The sequence below is a fragment of the Oreochromis niloticus genome, linkage group LG18 (genome assembly GCF_001858045.2).
Source record: "Oreochromis niloticus isolate F11D_XX linkage group LG18, O_niloticus_UMD_NMBU, whole genome shotgun sequence".
In the NCBI taxonomy this organism is placed as follows: Eukaryota; Metazoa; Chordata; class Actinopteri; order Cichliformes; family Cichlidae; genus Oreochromis; species Oreochromis niloticus.
The window spans coordinates 36123110-36140099 of NC_031982.2; the positions used below are offsets into that span (position 1 = coordinate 36123110).

A 16990-nucleotide genomic window follows, 5' to 3' on the forward strand; every position below is an offset into this window, starting at 1 on the left:
GCCCTATATTCCTTTAAAAGTACTTGAAAAACTTATTCATGTATTTATTAGAGATGGACCGATCCGATATTAGGTATCGGTATCGGTCCGATACTGACCTAAATTACTGGATCGGATATCGGCGAGAAATAAAAAATGTAATCCGATCCATTAAATATCAAAAAAGCACCTCACAAAACTTGCGACACGGCGTAACTCGGCTCATAACCGTAGCAGTCGGAGCAGTGTGCATCACGTGATAGAGCGGCTGTGTGTATTTGTAGCCTCGCTAGCAAACCAGCATTTCATCTCCCAGGAAGTTATCCCAGAGAGAAGTAAAGCAAGTGTGTAAGTTCATCTCTGAATGTTTGTAAAGCGTACCTGCGTTAAGCTTAACCACCGATATATGGAGCGTCTGCTTCTTCTCTCTCCCTCTCCTGCCGCTACTTCATGAAACTCCTTAATGATCAGCTGATCGGCTTTTCTGTCGCCAGTCCGTCTCTCTTCTTTGTTTTTGGCCCACTTTGCACCAGAAAGAGGAAACCAGCGGCTGAACAACAGCAGCACGTTTAACCTTGATAAGCTGTTGTTAGAATTTATTTAATATTACTTTCTAGACCAGGATCCTTTTCTACGTAGCTGACGGCTGGTAACTGTGCAGGGGCGGATCTAGCAAAGTTTAGCCAGGGGGGCCGATAGGGCATTAACAGGGAAAAGGTGGGCACAAAGGCATACTTTTCTTTCTTATTCTCATTTAAAATGTCTAGCTTGTAATAAATAATTATCTGAATCTTACACCCAAAGTTTTAATCTGATGTAAAATGTATAGAAGTCCATTACTGTATATAGTAACTGTTAAATGTCTAATATACCCCAGTAAGCTATAGTACTTTTTCCTTTGGGAAGATACCATCTGTGAATTCTGCAATTCTGTAGTAGAAAGATGTTGAATCTATTTACTTGAAAAATAATTTATTTCTGTGCATTTTTTTTCACACTGCATCAAATTAAAGTTGATTATGTCGATTAAGCATCATGAGATGGAGGGTGGGCGGTGGTTCCCTATTTTTTTTTTGCTGGGAGTTTGCAACCCTATTAGTTAGGTTGCTTAATATTTCTGCTAAGTACTCTTTAAAATACCAGAATAGGAAGGATGGAGCAGGTTTAAGTTTATTAGATTGATCAGTATTGCTGAACTATGAAATATTTTGGGTGCAGTGTATTTTTTACATACAGGTATAACAGAGTAGCTTTAGTGTTGTTGTTTATTTAAACTTGAGTATGAATTTATACAAAATGCAGCAAGATATTAAAGAAACAGTTTTATTGATTAAAAAACACACTATATCGGATTAATATCGGTATCGGCAGATATCCAAATTTATGATATCGGTATCGGTATCGGACATAAAAAAGTGGTATCGTGCCATCTCTAGTATTTATCACCTGTAGACTGGACTATTGTAACTCTCTATACTCTCTAGACCCCAGGAGGGCACTAAGATCCTCTTGCCAGATGCTCTTAGAACAACCTAGATCCCGACTGAAGTCCAGAGGTGATCGGGCCTTTGTAATTGCAGCACCTACACTCTGGGATAGTCTCCCCGCCTCTATTCGCATTTCTGAGTCTATACATTCATTTAAACCGCATCTGAAAACTAAATTTTTTACTTTGGCTTTCAGATCAAATTAGTTTTAACTATCATCAGGCCTGTTTTATGTCTGTCACCTTTGATGGTTGTTGGTGTGTTTGTTGTTTGTTTGTTAACTTTTAATCTCTTCCTGTTTTTTTTGCTGATTGTTAAGCACTTTGATCAACCCTGTTGTTTGTAAATGTGCTATATAAATGAATAAACCTGAACCTGAACAATAACGCAGGTGGCTGTGGCTCAGGTGGTAGAGCAGATCAGCTACTGATCAGAAGGTTGGTGGTTTGATCCTAGGCTGCATGTCAAGTGTCCTTGGGCAAGATACTAACCCCAAATTGCCCTCTGACTGTGTGTGAATGTAGATTAGTTTGCACTTGCGTTTAGAAATGCTTGCATGAGTGGGTGTGATTGGGTCAATGAGGCATGTTGTATACAGCGCTTTGAGTACTCTGGGAGAGTAGAAAAGCGCTACATAAGAATCAATCCACATACCATTTAATGCACAAAACACTGGATCAGCGAAGCAGGACCTTGACAATAATGTTCCTAATGATGGGTTTTTATTTTATTATTGTCATTTGTATTGAGAAACATGTAATCATTTGTGTTTAGAAGTATATAGTGGATGGCATATTGAAAGAATGTCTAATCCCAGCAGGTCTGTAACAACTCTGTGTAGCATGAACAGGGGAGTGCGTTCACTCCTCTTCAGAGTGTTCTGGCATAGATCACACATCTCCTAGGAGAGGTCGTATCTTCTCTTGCTGATATATGGTATAGCAAACACGCGTATATCTGTTTGAGTGTAAGGGCCTTTTGTTCAGATGGACCGCTAGACTCCTGGCACCAGCTTTGGGGAGTCTTCCTGGGGTCACATCTTGACCCCACACATATACACACATAGACACACACGGACAGACAAGGTATTCTTTGTCCACATGTATACCTATGTAAGATGTTATATGTTAATGACCCTATGCATATTCATGTAACCACAATAAAAGGAGTGCTATGGCGAACCTTGCTGAGAGTCTGACAGAGGTCAAGTGGGTGGAACGACACTTGGCTCCAGGTTGGTCTCCCTCATGCATGAGTAACACAAAGAACTCTGCCTACTTGTGTCTTGTTTCTGCTGTGTAGCAAATTGTCCTGAACGTTCCAGCGAATAGGTTTATGCTATAAACCTATCACCTAATTTACTGGTTAATCTCTGAAAGTTGAATCTGTTCATCTGGACGTAGCGTTTTGTGGGAGAAACGTTTCGTCACTCATCCAAGTGACTTCTTCAGTCTCAGCTGACTGCAGGTTTCCCCAAACCTTATAAACAGTACATTTGCATAATGACTGAAACCAGCCCACTGAAGGAACAATGGGCTGGGAGGTCAGTTCCTTAATCATAATTATGCAAATTCCCATGACCATTGATCGACAACCACTGACCAAAACCCACTGATCAAAGAACACTGATCAATGGCCATGAGTCCCATTCACAGAGAGTTGGGGAATGGCTGCAATCACAGCATTGTAAGATGGTGACAGATGTACCCTTAGGCCCCCTCCTCGATTCAGAGATGGTCTTTCCCTTTTCACGTAAATGGCCTCCTTGACTCCGCGCTCAAACCAGCGTTCCTCCCTGTCCAGGATGTGTACATCCTCATCGTTGAAAGAGTGTCCACTGGCCTGTAGGTGTAAATAAACTGCAGAGTCCTGGCCTGACGAGGTAGCTCTTCTGTGTTGTGCCATCCGCTTCGCTAGAGGTTGTTTGGTTTCCCCGATGTATAAATCCTGGCAATCCTCCTGGCACTTAACAGCGTACACTATGTTACTCTGTTTGTGTCGGGGGACCCGATCCTTGGGGTGGACCAGTTTTTGGCGCAGCGTGTTTTGGGGTTTAAAAGCCACAGAGACACGGTGTTTAGAAAAAATGCGTCTCAGCTGCTCCGATACTCCTGACACATATGGGATCACTACAGGTTTTCGCCTGGGCAGCGGTTGTCCTTCTCTCCTGGATCGGCTGGAGCTTTCTTTAGGAGCCTTCCCAGCTTTGACAAAAGTCCAGCTGGGATAACCACATTTACTCAGGGCCTTCTTGATGTGCTGTTCTTCTGCCTCCCTGGCTGCTGTGTCTGTGGGGATGGTGTTCGCTCTGTGTTGTAGCGTCCTGATGACACCCAGTTTGTGCTCCAGTGGATGATGAGAGTCAAACCTTAGATACTGATCCGTATGCGTAGGTTTTCAGTACACGTCAGCTTTTAGATGTCCCCCATTACTGATGGAAATCTCACAGTCTAAGAAGGCTAACCTGCCACTTTTCATATCCTCCCTGGTGAATTTGATGTGTCGGTCCACCGAGTTAATGTGATTCGTGAAATGTGGTACGTCCTGAGATTTGATTTTCACCCAGGTGTCATCCACATACCTGAACCAATGGCTTGGTGGTGTTCCAGGGTAGGATAGCAACGCCCTCTTTTCCACTTCTTCCATGTACAAATTGGCCACGATGGGTGAAACTAGGGAGCCCATGGCACACCCATGTTTCTGCCTGTAGAACTGACCCTTGTATGTGAAGTAGGTGGAATGAAGACAGTTCCAAAAGCAAACACACTTGGTCGATGCTGAGAGTGGTCCTGTTGCTGAGGTTGCTGTCATCCTGTAATCTCTTACGGACTACCTCCAACGCTTCCGTGACTGGGATGCAAGTGAAGAGAGATGTAACGTCGTACGAGACCATGGTTTCATCTGCCTCCATAATGACATCTCTCACCTTCTCAACAAAATCCAGGGTGTTCTGGATGTGGTGTTCAGAGCTGCCCACCAGCGGGTTGAGGATCGAAGCCAGAAACTTGGAGATGTTATAGGTGACTGAGTTGATCATGCAGACAATCGGTCTTAAAGGTGCACCCTGTTTATGTATTTTCGGTAACCCATACAGACTTGGTGTAGACTCCCCTGGGTACAGCCTGTGGTATGAGGTCCGGTCGATAGCCTTGTCTTGTTCTAACTGCTTCAGACAGTCTATGACCCTCTTCCTGTAGCCACTTCCTGGGTCTTGTTTCAGGGGCTCATAAGTATTTTCATCACTGAGTACTGACAAAATCTTCTCATGATAGTCTTTCTGGTTCCGCTACATCCAGATGAACAGAATCAACTTTTGGAGATTTACTTTCCTGGATGACTGAGAATGCATCAAGACGTTACTGGTTAATGGTGCACAAATTGTAATCATAAAGAAAATAAACAGAGGTAAGTCAGAGTCAAACAGGCAGAGTTTCTTTTCCTTTTTTCATTCATGTTGCAGTGACAGCAATCAGTTGAAGCTTTTGTGGGAAACTCCTGCAGCTCCAGCAGGGGATACCTGTAGGAAAGAAATAACGTCTATGTTAGATTGTACACATGTGGACACATTGGGCAAAGTTTATCTGTTAGACTGTGCAGCAGAGAGACAATGGAGTGCATGCTGTGCAGTGGAGTGAGGAGTGCTCAGACCTCTACACTGCAGAAAACAAACAGCCACTCCATAAATGCATGACACAATACAGAAGAGGACAAGACTCAGGTATACATCTGCACCTAAAGGTCAAAGGTCAAATCACTCTTGAGGATGCCAGTGTTCACATTTTGGGCAGAGAAGACAGATGGTTTGAAAGAGGAGTGAAAGAAGCATCTATGTCCACTGTGAACGACCCCCTTTAAATAGAGGGCGGGGCTTATGGCACCAACCGTCTGCTACCTACAGTGTAGTGTGAGATCCTTCCCAGGATCTCAATAGATCAGATGATAGGATGAGGTCTCAGAATGGTTTCACTGGAACCTCTGGTGGTAATAATTCACACCTTAGCTTGTGATGACAAACATTATTAATCATGGATCAATGACCTTCTTAAAGGGCAACTCCCACTGGGCTTTAAATCCCTGGGACTCTCCACCATTTGGATTTAGAACTGAAGAAGCTTCTTGGATGAGATTTGACACGTCTTCAGATAATATAATGAAGTCCAGCTGACGTCCTTTCAAGCTCCTAAGACTACCATGACCTGGATTCAATTTCAATTCGATTCAATTTAATTTATATAGCACCAAATCACAACAGAAGTCACCTCAAGGCGCTTTATATTGTACAGTAGATAGCACAATAATAGATACAGAGAAAAACCCAACAAACATATGACCCCCTATGAGCAAGCACTTTGGCGACAGTGGGAAGGAAAAACTCCCTTTTAACAGGAAGAAACCTCCGGCAGAACCAGGCTCAGGGAGGGGCGGCCATCTGCTGTGATTGGTTGGGGTGAGAGAAGGAAGACAGGATAAAGACATGCTGTGGAAGAGAGACAGAGATTAATAACAGATATGATTCGATGCAGAGAGGTCTATTAACACATAGTGAGTGAGAAAGGTGACTGGAAAGGAAAAACTCAATGCATCATGGGAATCCCCGGCAGCCTACGTCTATTGCAGCATAACTAAGGGAGGATTCAGGGTCACCTGGTCCAGCCCTGACTATATGCTTTAGCAAAAAGGAAAGTTTTAAGCCTAATCTTGAAAGTAGAGATAGTGTCTGTCTCCTGAATCCAAACTGGAAGTTGGTTCCACAGAAGAGGGGCCTGAAAACTGAAGGCTCTGCCTCCCATTCTACTTTTAAATACTCTAGGAACAACAAGTAGGCCTGCAGTGTGAGAGCGAAGTGCTCTAATAGGGTGATATGGTACTACAAGGTCATTAAATGGTAAATGGTAAATGGCCTGTATTTATATAGCGCTTTACATATCCAGACATCCACCCATTCACACACACATTCACACACTGAAGATAAGATGGGGCCTGATTATTTAAGACCTTGTATGTGAGGAGCAGGATTTTGAATTCTGGATTTAACAGGAAGCCAATGAAGGGAAGCCAAAACAGGAGAAATCTGCTCTCTCTTTCTAGTCCCTGTCAGGACTCTTGCTGCAGCATTTTGGATCAGCTGAAGGCTTTTCAGGGAGTTTTTAGGACATCCTGATAATAAAGAATTACAGTAGTCCAGCCTGGAAGTAATAAATGCATGAACTAGTTTTTCAGCATCACTCTGAGACAGGATATTTCTAATTTTAGAGATGTTGCTCAAATGGAAGAAAGCAGTCTTACATATTTGTTTAATATGTGCATTGAAGGACATGTCCTGGTCAAAAATGACTCCAAGGTTCCTCACAGTGTTACTGGAGGCCAAGGTAATGCCATCCAGAGTAAGAATCTGCTTAGATACCATATTTCTAAGATTTTCAGGGCCGAGTACAATAACCTCAGTTTTATCTGAATTAAGAAGCAGGAAGTTAGCGGCCATCCAGGTCTTTATGTCTTTAAGACATTCCTGCAGTTTAACTAATTGGTGTGTGTTACCTGGCTTCATGGATAGATAGAGCTGCGTGTCATCTGCATAGCAGTGAAAATTTATACTATGTCTTCTAATGATGCTGCCTAAGGGAAGCATGTATAATGTAAACAGAATTGGTCCTAGCACTGAACCCTGTGGAACTCCATAATTGACCTTAGTGTGTGAAGAGGACTCTCCATTTACATGTACAAATTGGAGTCTATTAGATAGATATGATACAAACCACTGCAGGGCAGTACCTGTAATACCTACAGCATGTTCTAATCGCTCTAATAGGATATTATGGTCAACAGTATCGAACGCAGCACTGAGGTCTAGCAGGACAAGCACAGAGATGAGTCCACTGTCAGAGGCCATAAGAAGATCATTTGTAACCTTCACTAAAGCTGTTTCTGTGCTGTGATGAGCTCTGAAACCTGACTGAAACTCTTCAAATAAGCCATTCCTCTGCAGATGATCTGTTAGCTGTTTGACAACTACTCTTTCAAGGATGTTTGATATGAAAGGAAGGTTGGAGATTGGCCTATAATTAGCTAAGACGGCTGGGTCTAGAGATGCTTTTTAAGTAAAGGTTTAACTACAGCCAGCTTGAAGGCCTGTGGTACATAGCCGATTATTAGAGATAGGTTGATCATATTTAAGATTGAAGAATTAATTAAAGGCAGGACTTCTTTGTCTGCCTCAGTCATCCTACCTGGATGACTGAGAACCTACAAACCTACATCCAAGACAAGATCTCCAATGAAAGCAGAGCAGCAGAAAGACGTGCTGAGCGTAAAGCTGTCAGCAGGGGGAATAACACAGGGCTGTGAATGAGTCCTGTCACTGTGATCAGGCTCCTCCTTCTAATCCACCAACTTAGTGTTGATGAAGACTAAACAGAGAGATCACAGCTTCTTTATACTTGCTGTAGCTCACAGTTACTCTACACTGCAGATATGACGCCTCTGTTCATCTCAGTGCTGCTGGCTGCTATGTGCCTCGGTATGAACACAACTCTGTTTCTTTGATATCAATCCAACATTGACATGATTCTTTAACAGCACACTGATACTGTTTGTTGGTGTTTTACAGAATGCAGAGCACAAAAAGACAACGTGCTGCAAGCAAAAGGAGAAGAGACTGCTGCTGCAGGAGGCACAGTAACACTTCACTGTCTCTATAACAGCAGCACAACAACAGCTCCTTCTCTCTTCTGGTACAAACAGGATGGAAACAACAGCCCCAAATTCATCCTGAGTCGTGTTAGCAGGGATGATGGAAACACAGCAGATGAGTTCAAGGAGAGATTTTCATCCACACTGGATTCTAGCATCAGATCAGTTCCTCTGAAGATCCAGAAGCTTCAGCTGTCTGACTCTGCTGTGTACTACTGTGCCCTGCAGCCCACAGTGACAGGAAACACCAAAACTCTGTACAAAAACCTTTGGAGCAAAGACAACAGAATACTCCACAACATCCACTAGAGGGAGCCACACACTGTTAAACCTCTGATTCTTGTGTCATTGGACTGATGACAAAGACAACAGAGAAATGAAGCAGTAAAGATCAGAGACAGAGACAGAGCTGCTGTGGAAGCACAAAACTTTTTGAATGGCTGAGCTATTAAACTGGCCCCGCCCACTGAAGTTGAGCTCATCCAATGACATTATTTGTTGGTCATTGTGCTGCAGTGGAAGAACATTGTTCATGTGCTGTCTGTCTGGCTTTAATAACTCCAAAGACATGTTGCTGCACCTCTTTTTGCTTCTATCTCACATTATAGGTGAGTTTAAGAACAGGGATTAAAGTTTAGTTGAAGCTGCTGCATTAAGCAGATATACAGACTGCATTTCACTACTTTTCTTCTTTCTTTTTCCAGGACTCACAGCTGGAGACTCAATCACTCCTCAACAAACTGAAGTCACTGAAACAGAAGGAAAATCTGTCACACTCACATGTAGCTATCAGACACCTGCAAGCAGTGCTGACCTTTACTGGTACAGACATGATTCTGACCTTCAGGCTCCTCAGTTCATACTTGCGAAACAAGGAAAAGGAGGCAGTGGTGAATATATTCCTGATAAACGATATGGATCAGAAACATCTCCTACATCAACTAATCTGACCATAACAGCCCTAACCCTGGCAGACACAGCTCTCTACTACTGTGCTCTAGAAACACAATGATACAAAGTGCAGAAGAGGCTGTACAAAAACCTGAACACAGATATCTGACTACTCTTCAAAGAGGAGGGAAGTGGTATTCAAAGCACAGCTTCATATCAGATGGATTCTGCTAATTCCTGTTTTATCAGAGTCACTGTGGTTACAGCTGCTAATGAAACACTGTGGGAGGATTCACATGAGCAGCAAATCCACATCAACCACAAACCAACTGTAGGAACGTTCAGACACAATAAAAACTGTCAAACATCCAAAGCTGCTCATTTACACTATTTTATATTTAGTGGATGAGGACATGCAAAAATGCAGCAGAAGCAAAATAAACAGAGTAACAGAGGTTTATCTCTTTAAGGTAAAATCTCTCACATGAAGCTAAAAGTCCAACCAGGAAGACCATCTCATGCTTATTCCATTTATTCTCCTTGAACTCATCACATCAGATGATGATGCTCTCCTTCAGATCTGGTGAAAACATCATTGTCCTGCTCTCATGTTTAAGTGTTTCCCCTCTCAGTGTCAGATGGATGCAGCCCTCCTCCACCTTTCATCAGGACCAGAGTCTGTGGGTCCTTCCACTGAGGTCATCGGCAGTGATGGGAATAACGGCGTTACTTTTTTCAGTAACGAGTAAACTAACTAATTACTATTCCTATTGTTACAACGGCGTTACAGTTACTAACAAGGAAACGCGGTCCGTTACTATTTTTCAACAAACAGACGGTTGAAGCTGTTTTCATCTTACAGCATCTTATATCAGTTGCACAGATATAGCTGTAAGTAATCTGGACGCTACAGCTTTAAACAGCTGCACGGACGGTAATCACTTTCTGGCAGATGATCACTTTTTGGCACAACACCTGGAGCTCAGGGGCCAAAACAATCGAGTGCTGCTGTTTGACTGAGGAAGAATAAAGTAGTCGTGGTAAGTCAATCACGTGACCACTTAAAGACAAAGCAACAAGGTGATATATACCAGTTTATAAATTGTGTCGATAGGCCACGTAAAACCAGAGTCATGATAAACAAGATATACGCGGCGTTTTTTCCTCAATAGTTTCGTCACGTTTACTGTCTAAGGACAGCGCAGCGAGACCTCTCTGCTTATGAGCAAAAAAAACCAAAACAAAAAACAGGAAGTTTTAGGAGTGACGGCGAGAGAAAGAGAGAGAGAGAGAGAGAGAGAGAGCAGGAAAAGAGAGAGCGAGTTTTGAGATGTGAGAGATTTGTGGCGTTTAGCGTGTTTGGAGTGTGTAGTTAATGTGTTGTCTTGTGTAGTTAGTGTGTAGTTAATGTGTTGTCTTGTGTAGTTAGTGTGTAGTGTTGTGGATAGTTTTGTGTTGTGTGTCAGAACAATGAGGCGACTGCTGTCTCCAGGTAGAAACAGCAGTGATACACCTGCTGCTGTCAGACCTGCAGGTATCAGGCTGTGATGTTCTCCTTTATAGTGGACAGAAATGATTTTTTTGGAGTGACACAAATAATTTGTGGCATCTGATTGAAGAACAGCTGATTGTTCTTTAAATAGTTTGAAATGGTTATTTAAAAAAAGGGTAAAAGATAAATGGCTGCAAGTAACTTTGTTGTTTGCAAAACTTGTGCATATGATTTTAAAATTGACAATTTATATTTGCATTTAAAGTTATGAAATATGATTCATTAAACATGTTTGTGGTTGTTACAGTAAAAATATAACTTTTTCTATTCTGATTTTATGGTTTTTGTCTAATTTTAGATCAATTGTGTTAATACAGTATGTCAACATGAAAACATAACTGTAAATTCAGGCACGTGAGGTTGTGCTGAAAAGGATGTTACCAAACAAGGCAAAGTAAATCGTTTTTAAAGGTGAAATGTGGAGGGAAAATCAAGAGTAGTAAAAAATGACCAATCGTCGATGTTTTGCTCCTTTTGATGTATACCCTCCTGTTTTTACCTCCTATGAGTTTCTCCAGATGTCAGCAATTGATTTTAATTTGGACCCTGGACCCCAGAGGGTTAAACGTTTTTTTAAAGTAATGCAATAGTTACTTTTCAAGTAATTAATTACTTTTAGAATATTGTAACTCAGTTACTTTTCTGAATAAGTAACTAGTAACTATAATTAATTACTTTTTCAAAGTAACTTGCCCAACACTGGTCATCAGCAGTCCTGCTCCACATCACATCCATCCAGATGTTCAGCATGGTTCTTCAGCCCTGCTCCACCAACACAAGAGTCCAGACTCCCTCTGATCTAAACACTGAGGACTCCTCACATGTTTCTGCAGCAGCAGGGAGAGTTTCCAGTGAGCAGCTTCATGTCCTCACAGTCAGGCGGCTAAAATAAAGAAAGCAAAGTGAACAACACACAACTGTACAAAGTTGGATCGTTCTAGATTTTTCATGAATGATGCGTGCAGCTGTGAAAGCTGTTGTGTAATCACAGCAGTGACATTTCAAACTTCAGTCGTTTGATGGTTTTCCAACAGAGTTCTTAAAGTATGACCACACAGCAGATTCAGGAGAACACTGAACGTGCTGTCGACGCAGGTCAACACCGAGGGCTGGCTGGTGTAGTCTTTGCAGGTGAAGGACAGATAAACCAGTCTGCACAGATCAGACTGAAAGGTTCCAACAAGCAAATCCATCCATGAGGGGTTCTTTCCTTCAATCTAAGTGCCGAGATTTTTACTTCAAAATCTGTGGAGTTCATCTTTGGTAGGTAGAAACAGGACATCACAGCTCCTTCTGCCTCTCATTCAAATGGTAAAAAACAAAAACAAAATTCAAAACATTGACCTGTTCCCAGTGTATGCTGGTCCACAGCAGAGCTAGACTCTCATTAAACCCAAAATAAATCCAAAAATACCCTGAGCAACATGAAGCAATAACACGAACAAAACTTCCATGTAAAACAAATCCAAGCAAAAAACAAACATAACTAAACTCAACATTTACAGGGAGTGCAGAATTATTAGGCAAATGAGTATTTTGTCCACATCATCCTCTTCATGCATGTTGTCTTACTCCAAGCTGTATAGGCTCGAAAGCCTACTACCAATTAAGCATATTAGGTGATGTGCATCTCTGTAATGAGAAGGGGTGTGGTCTAATGACATCAACACCCTATATCAGGTGTGCATAATTATTAGGCAACTTCCTTTCCTTTGGCAAAATGGGTCAAAAGAAGGACTTGACAGGCTCAGAAAAGTCAAAAATAGTGAGATATCTTGCAGAGGGATGCAGCAGTCTTAAAATTGCAAAGCTTCTGAAGCGTGATCATCGAACAATCAAGCGTTTCATTCAAAATAGTCAACAGGGTCGCAAGAAGCGTGTGGAAAAACCAAGGCGCAAAATAACTGCCCATGAACTGAGAAAAGTCAAGCGTGCAGCTGCCAAGATGCCACTTGCCACCAGTTTGGCCATATTTCAGAGCTGCAACATCACTGGAGTGCCCAAAAGCACAAGGTGTGCAATACTCAGAGACATGGCCAAGGTAAGAAAGGCTGAAAGACGACCACCACTGAACAAGACACACAAGCTGAAACGTCAAGACTGGCCCAAGAAATATCTCAAGACTGATTTTTCTAAGGTTTTATGGACTGATGAAATGAGAGTGAGTCTTGATGGGCCAGATGGATGGGCCCGTGGCTGGATTGGTAAAGGGCAGAGAGCTCCAGTCCCACTCAGACGCCAGCAAGGTGGAGGTGGAGTACTGGTTTGGGCTGGTATCATCAAAGGTGAGCTTGTGGGGCCTTTTCGGGTTGAGGATGGAGTCGAGCTCAACTCCCAGTCCTACTGCCAGTTTCTGGAAGACACCTTCTTCAAGCAGTGGTACAGGAAGAAGTCTGCATCCTTCAAGAAAAACATGATTTTCATGCAGGACAATGCTCCATCACATGCGTCCAAGTACTCCACAGCGTGGCTGGCAAGAAAGGGTATAAAAGAAGAAAAACTAATGACATGGCCTCCTTGTTCACCTGATCTGAACCCCATTGAGAACCTGTGGTCCATCATCAAATGTGAGATTTACAAGGAGGGAAACCAGTACACCTCTCTGAACAGTGTCTGGGAGGCTGTGGTTGCTGCTGCACGCAATGTTGATGGTGAACAGATCAAAACACTGACAGAATCCATGGATGGCAGGCTTTTGAGTGTCCTTGCAAAGAAAGGTGGCTATATTGGTCGCTGATTTGTTTTTGTTTTGTTTTTGAATGTCAGAAATGTATATTTGTGAATGTGGAGATGTTATATTGGTTTCACTGGTAAAAATAAATAATTGAAATGGGTATATATTTGTTTTTTGTTAAGTTGCCTAATAATTATGCACAGTAATAGTCACCTGCACACACAGATATCCCCCTAAAATAGCTAAAACTAAAAACAAACTACAAACTACTTCCAAAAACATTCAGCTTTGATATTAATGAGTTTTTTGGTTTCATTGAGAACATGGTTGTTGTTCAATAATAAAATTATTCCTCAAAAATACAACTTGCCTAATAATTCTGCACTCCCTGTATAATCCAGCATCTAATCATTATAAAAAAACAACATTTTTCATGTTTTTGCTTTGCTGAGTTTGACTCTCTTTCGGGTCTGGAGATGTTGAATAGCCGGCTAGAGTGAAGTGGAGCACCAGGTAGAAGGTCGATAGCGCAGTCATAAGGTCTGTGAGGTGGCAATGACGATGCTTTGTGTTTACTGAAAACTTCTTGGAGGTCATGATACTCAGGTGGGACGAGGGTGTAGTCGACCGGATCTGTGTCTGAGGTGTTAGTGTCAGGGGAACCTGGCGATAGGGCGGATGTGAGGCAGTGGGCTAGACAAAAAAGGCTCCAACTAGTGATTTTACTTCCAGACCAGTCTATGTGGGGGTTGTGTTTCTTTAGCCAGGGGTAGCCTAAGTTGAATGGTGAATCAGGAGAGGAGAAGGTGAACAAAGTAGTTTCAGCCTTTCTTACCTTGGCCATGTCTCTGAGTATTGCACACCTTCACAGTGGTTTCCAGAGGTGACAAAGGTTACGGGACCGGCCTGATGGGTTATCTAAGAAAATATTTGATTGTTTAATGCTGTAACAGGGATGGAGGATCGAGTGTTTCAAGTGGCAACTGAAGGCGTCTAGCGAGAGCTAAATCAGTTAAATTTTGGTCGGCTCCAGAATCAACAAGAGCGTGGAGAGGGTGAGGAACCTGATCTAGACATAGGGTGAGTGGTAATATTAAGTGGCGTTTGGAACTGAAAGAGGACCTGCCCACCTGTATCCCCGAAATTACCGGTGGGTGGAGTCTTTTGGCCGAACCGGGCACTGTGCTAACCTATGCTCCACTGAGCCGCAGTAAAAACAACCTTCATTAAGGTCACATGAGCAGCAAATCCACATCAACCACAAACCAACTGCAGAAACGTTCAAACATGAAGACATTTTATTCCTTATTTAGTGATGATGTGTGTAAAAAGCATCTGAAATCAAATAAAGTAACTAGCAGTGTTGGGACTAACATGTTACTAAGTAACGCGTTACAGTAACTACGTTATTATTGTGGTAACGAGCACGGTAACTAGTTATTATGCCAAAACCAGGAACGCTAATTTCAATTTAGTGATGATCATTTTCAAACCCATAAATTGAATTTCAAATTAGACTAATTCATATTCAGTTTTTAAAAGCATTTATTCAAGTTACAATTCAGATTCAATCCGAACAATTCAAATTCAAATTTAACTTATTGAAATTCAGTTTCTGATGGTACAGATTTCTGCCCATACTGAACACTCCATCTTGTATTTGCACATCAATAAATGTTTTCTGAAATATGATTGGAGGAGTTGGAGCATCATTCTGCCAACACACAGCTACATATAAACTCTTTACTTCCCGGTGGTGTAATATAAAACAGCCACAACACTTTTGATTCAGAGTTTTAAATGGAGGAAATATCACCAAGAAGATTAGTAGAAGTGTGCAGCTCTGCATGCTGGAGCCTCATTCCTGGTTATTACACAGAAACTACCACAGCTGTTTCCAGGTAATAAGTCACAACATCACAAATCATATTTATGTTGTTACCTTCTGTTACATCGCCTCGAGGGCAGGAGGGGATAACACCACAACTCCGGAAACCCGGTACAGGTGTTATGAAAAGGTTTAATGGCAGCGCTCTCACAAAATAAATGACCCAAATTCAAACAACAAATGTGGGGGAGAAAGGGACAGTTAGGTTGTGCCAAAAAAACCATCAAAAAGACAAAACCAAAACTTAGCTCAGCTATTATCCTAGAAAAACAAAAACAGAAAGACCCTAAACCTCAACTCAAAATTACATGGGTGGCACCAACCTACTTACCTAGTGTTTCTAACAAAAAGACTCTACGTGAGTAAGTGTATGGGGTCCCCAAACTTACCTAGTCCACTTTTACTCCCACCACAACCATCAAACAAAAGAAATACAGCAAAGGAGCTTTACACATGTGCCAAACAATTCAAAGGAGGGAAGAGAGCCACGCCCAGCCACAGGTGAGTCTCCTTATCAAGGTGTGCCCTCCTGGTTTGTCCAATCAGGGTCTCCCTCCTCTAATTAGTTGGAGATCCCCAAATTAACATCAGCCTGCAGTCTGCGTACCTAAGGGAATGGCGAACAAAAGGAGAGGGAAAGAAAACATGCAGCCTGCAGACACGTAACACCTTCACAGAGAGAAGTTTTGAGTCTAAGTCCAGTTTCCGTGAGTCTGCATTTGGGTCCTGGCTGTACACAGCCGTTTTATGACAGTTACATCCTTCACTGCAGTGTTTCAAGCTGGGATTAAAGAGGAGGAAATTTAAAAGAAGGAGGTGTAACAGAGAAGCGAAGCTACAAACCAAAGAGGAGACGCAGAGATTCAGGGAGGAGCTGAGCTGTTACTGAAGAACAGACGAGAGAGAGAAACCTCCACATTCAACAGAGTTCAACACACAGAAGATTCACTTTATTCAACATGTTGATGTTGGACTGTTATGAAACTTCTCTGTTAATCATCATGATTCTAACAGGTACATGACAATCTGTCAAAAACTGCTTCATCCTGATGTTTTACATATTATTTATGATTTCTTTGTATACAACACAGCATTTAACAGATTTCTGTTTCTTTAGGTGTCAGCTGTCAACAACTCACTGCAAACAAAACTGAAGAGTCCTGTTTGGAAGGCAGCACAGTTACTCTGTCCTACAGATACTCCAGACAAGCAACTGGAGGTGACCAGTTCTACTGGTATCGACAATATCCTGGAAAACCACCAGAGTTCCTGATCTTTAACTTGGGAACACAAAACACAACAAATTCCAAACTTTCTGTCAGAATGGTCGATGACAGAAATGGTCTGAACCTTCAGATCTCCTCTGCTGCAGTGACAGACTCTGCTGTGTACTACTGTGCTGTGAGGCCCACAGTGACAGGAAACACCAAACCTCTGTACAAAAACCTTTGGAGCAAAGACAACAGAATACTCCACAACATCCACTAGAGGGAGCCACACACTGTTAAACCTCTGCAGTTTGTTGGGAGACCGTGTGGATTTATGACACAGAGCTGCGATGAAGAGCAGAACACTGTGTGACTCCAGCTGTGAACATCAGAGACAACAAGACTTGAGTTTAACGTCAGGTACAGCGCGCACAGAGACACAAAGGAGAGACCGGACAGGATCAAATGAGTCCTGACTCACTGACCTCAGCAGCTCATCAATCCCCTACAATGCATCCAATCACAGCGCTTCACTTGTTGCACAGGTTGTCATGTTACAGTCTTATTCCAAAATAGATTAAAGTCATTTTCACCTCACAGTTCTACACACAATACTCCATA

General features: G+C 42.2%; 1 protein-coding gene, 1 long non-coding RNA gene and 1 gene segment (V, D, J or C); 1 reads left to right on the forward strand and 2 right to left on the reverse strand.

Annotated features, from left to right (window-relative positions):
- Nucleotides 1-16990, reverse strand: part of LOC100704393 (zinc finger protein OZF) — an 883579-nt gene that overhangs the window by 597434 nt on the left and 269155 nt on the right. The gene's annotated exons all lie outside the window — the stretch shown is intronic.
- On the forward strand, nucleotides 7785-8381 carry LOC109201797 (T-cell receptor alpha chain V region CTL-F3-like; the record flags this gene model as incomplete). The annotated part of the segment is given in 2 exon segments: nucleotides 7785-7983; nucleotides 8074-8381. Coding segments are annotated over 2 exon segments (354 nt in total), but the record flags the coding sequence as incomplete, so codon positions are not given.
- LOC112842849 (uncharacterized) lies at nucleotides 11349-15630 on the reverse strand. Its single transcript, XR_003214875.1, has 2 exons — nucleotides 15551-15630; nucleotides 11349-11482 (listed from the first exon to the last, which is right to left on the reverse strand). It is a non-coding gene; the product is annotated as an uncharacterized LOC112842849 (long non-coding RNA).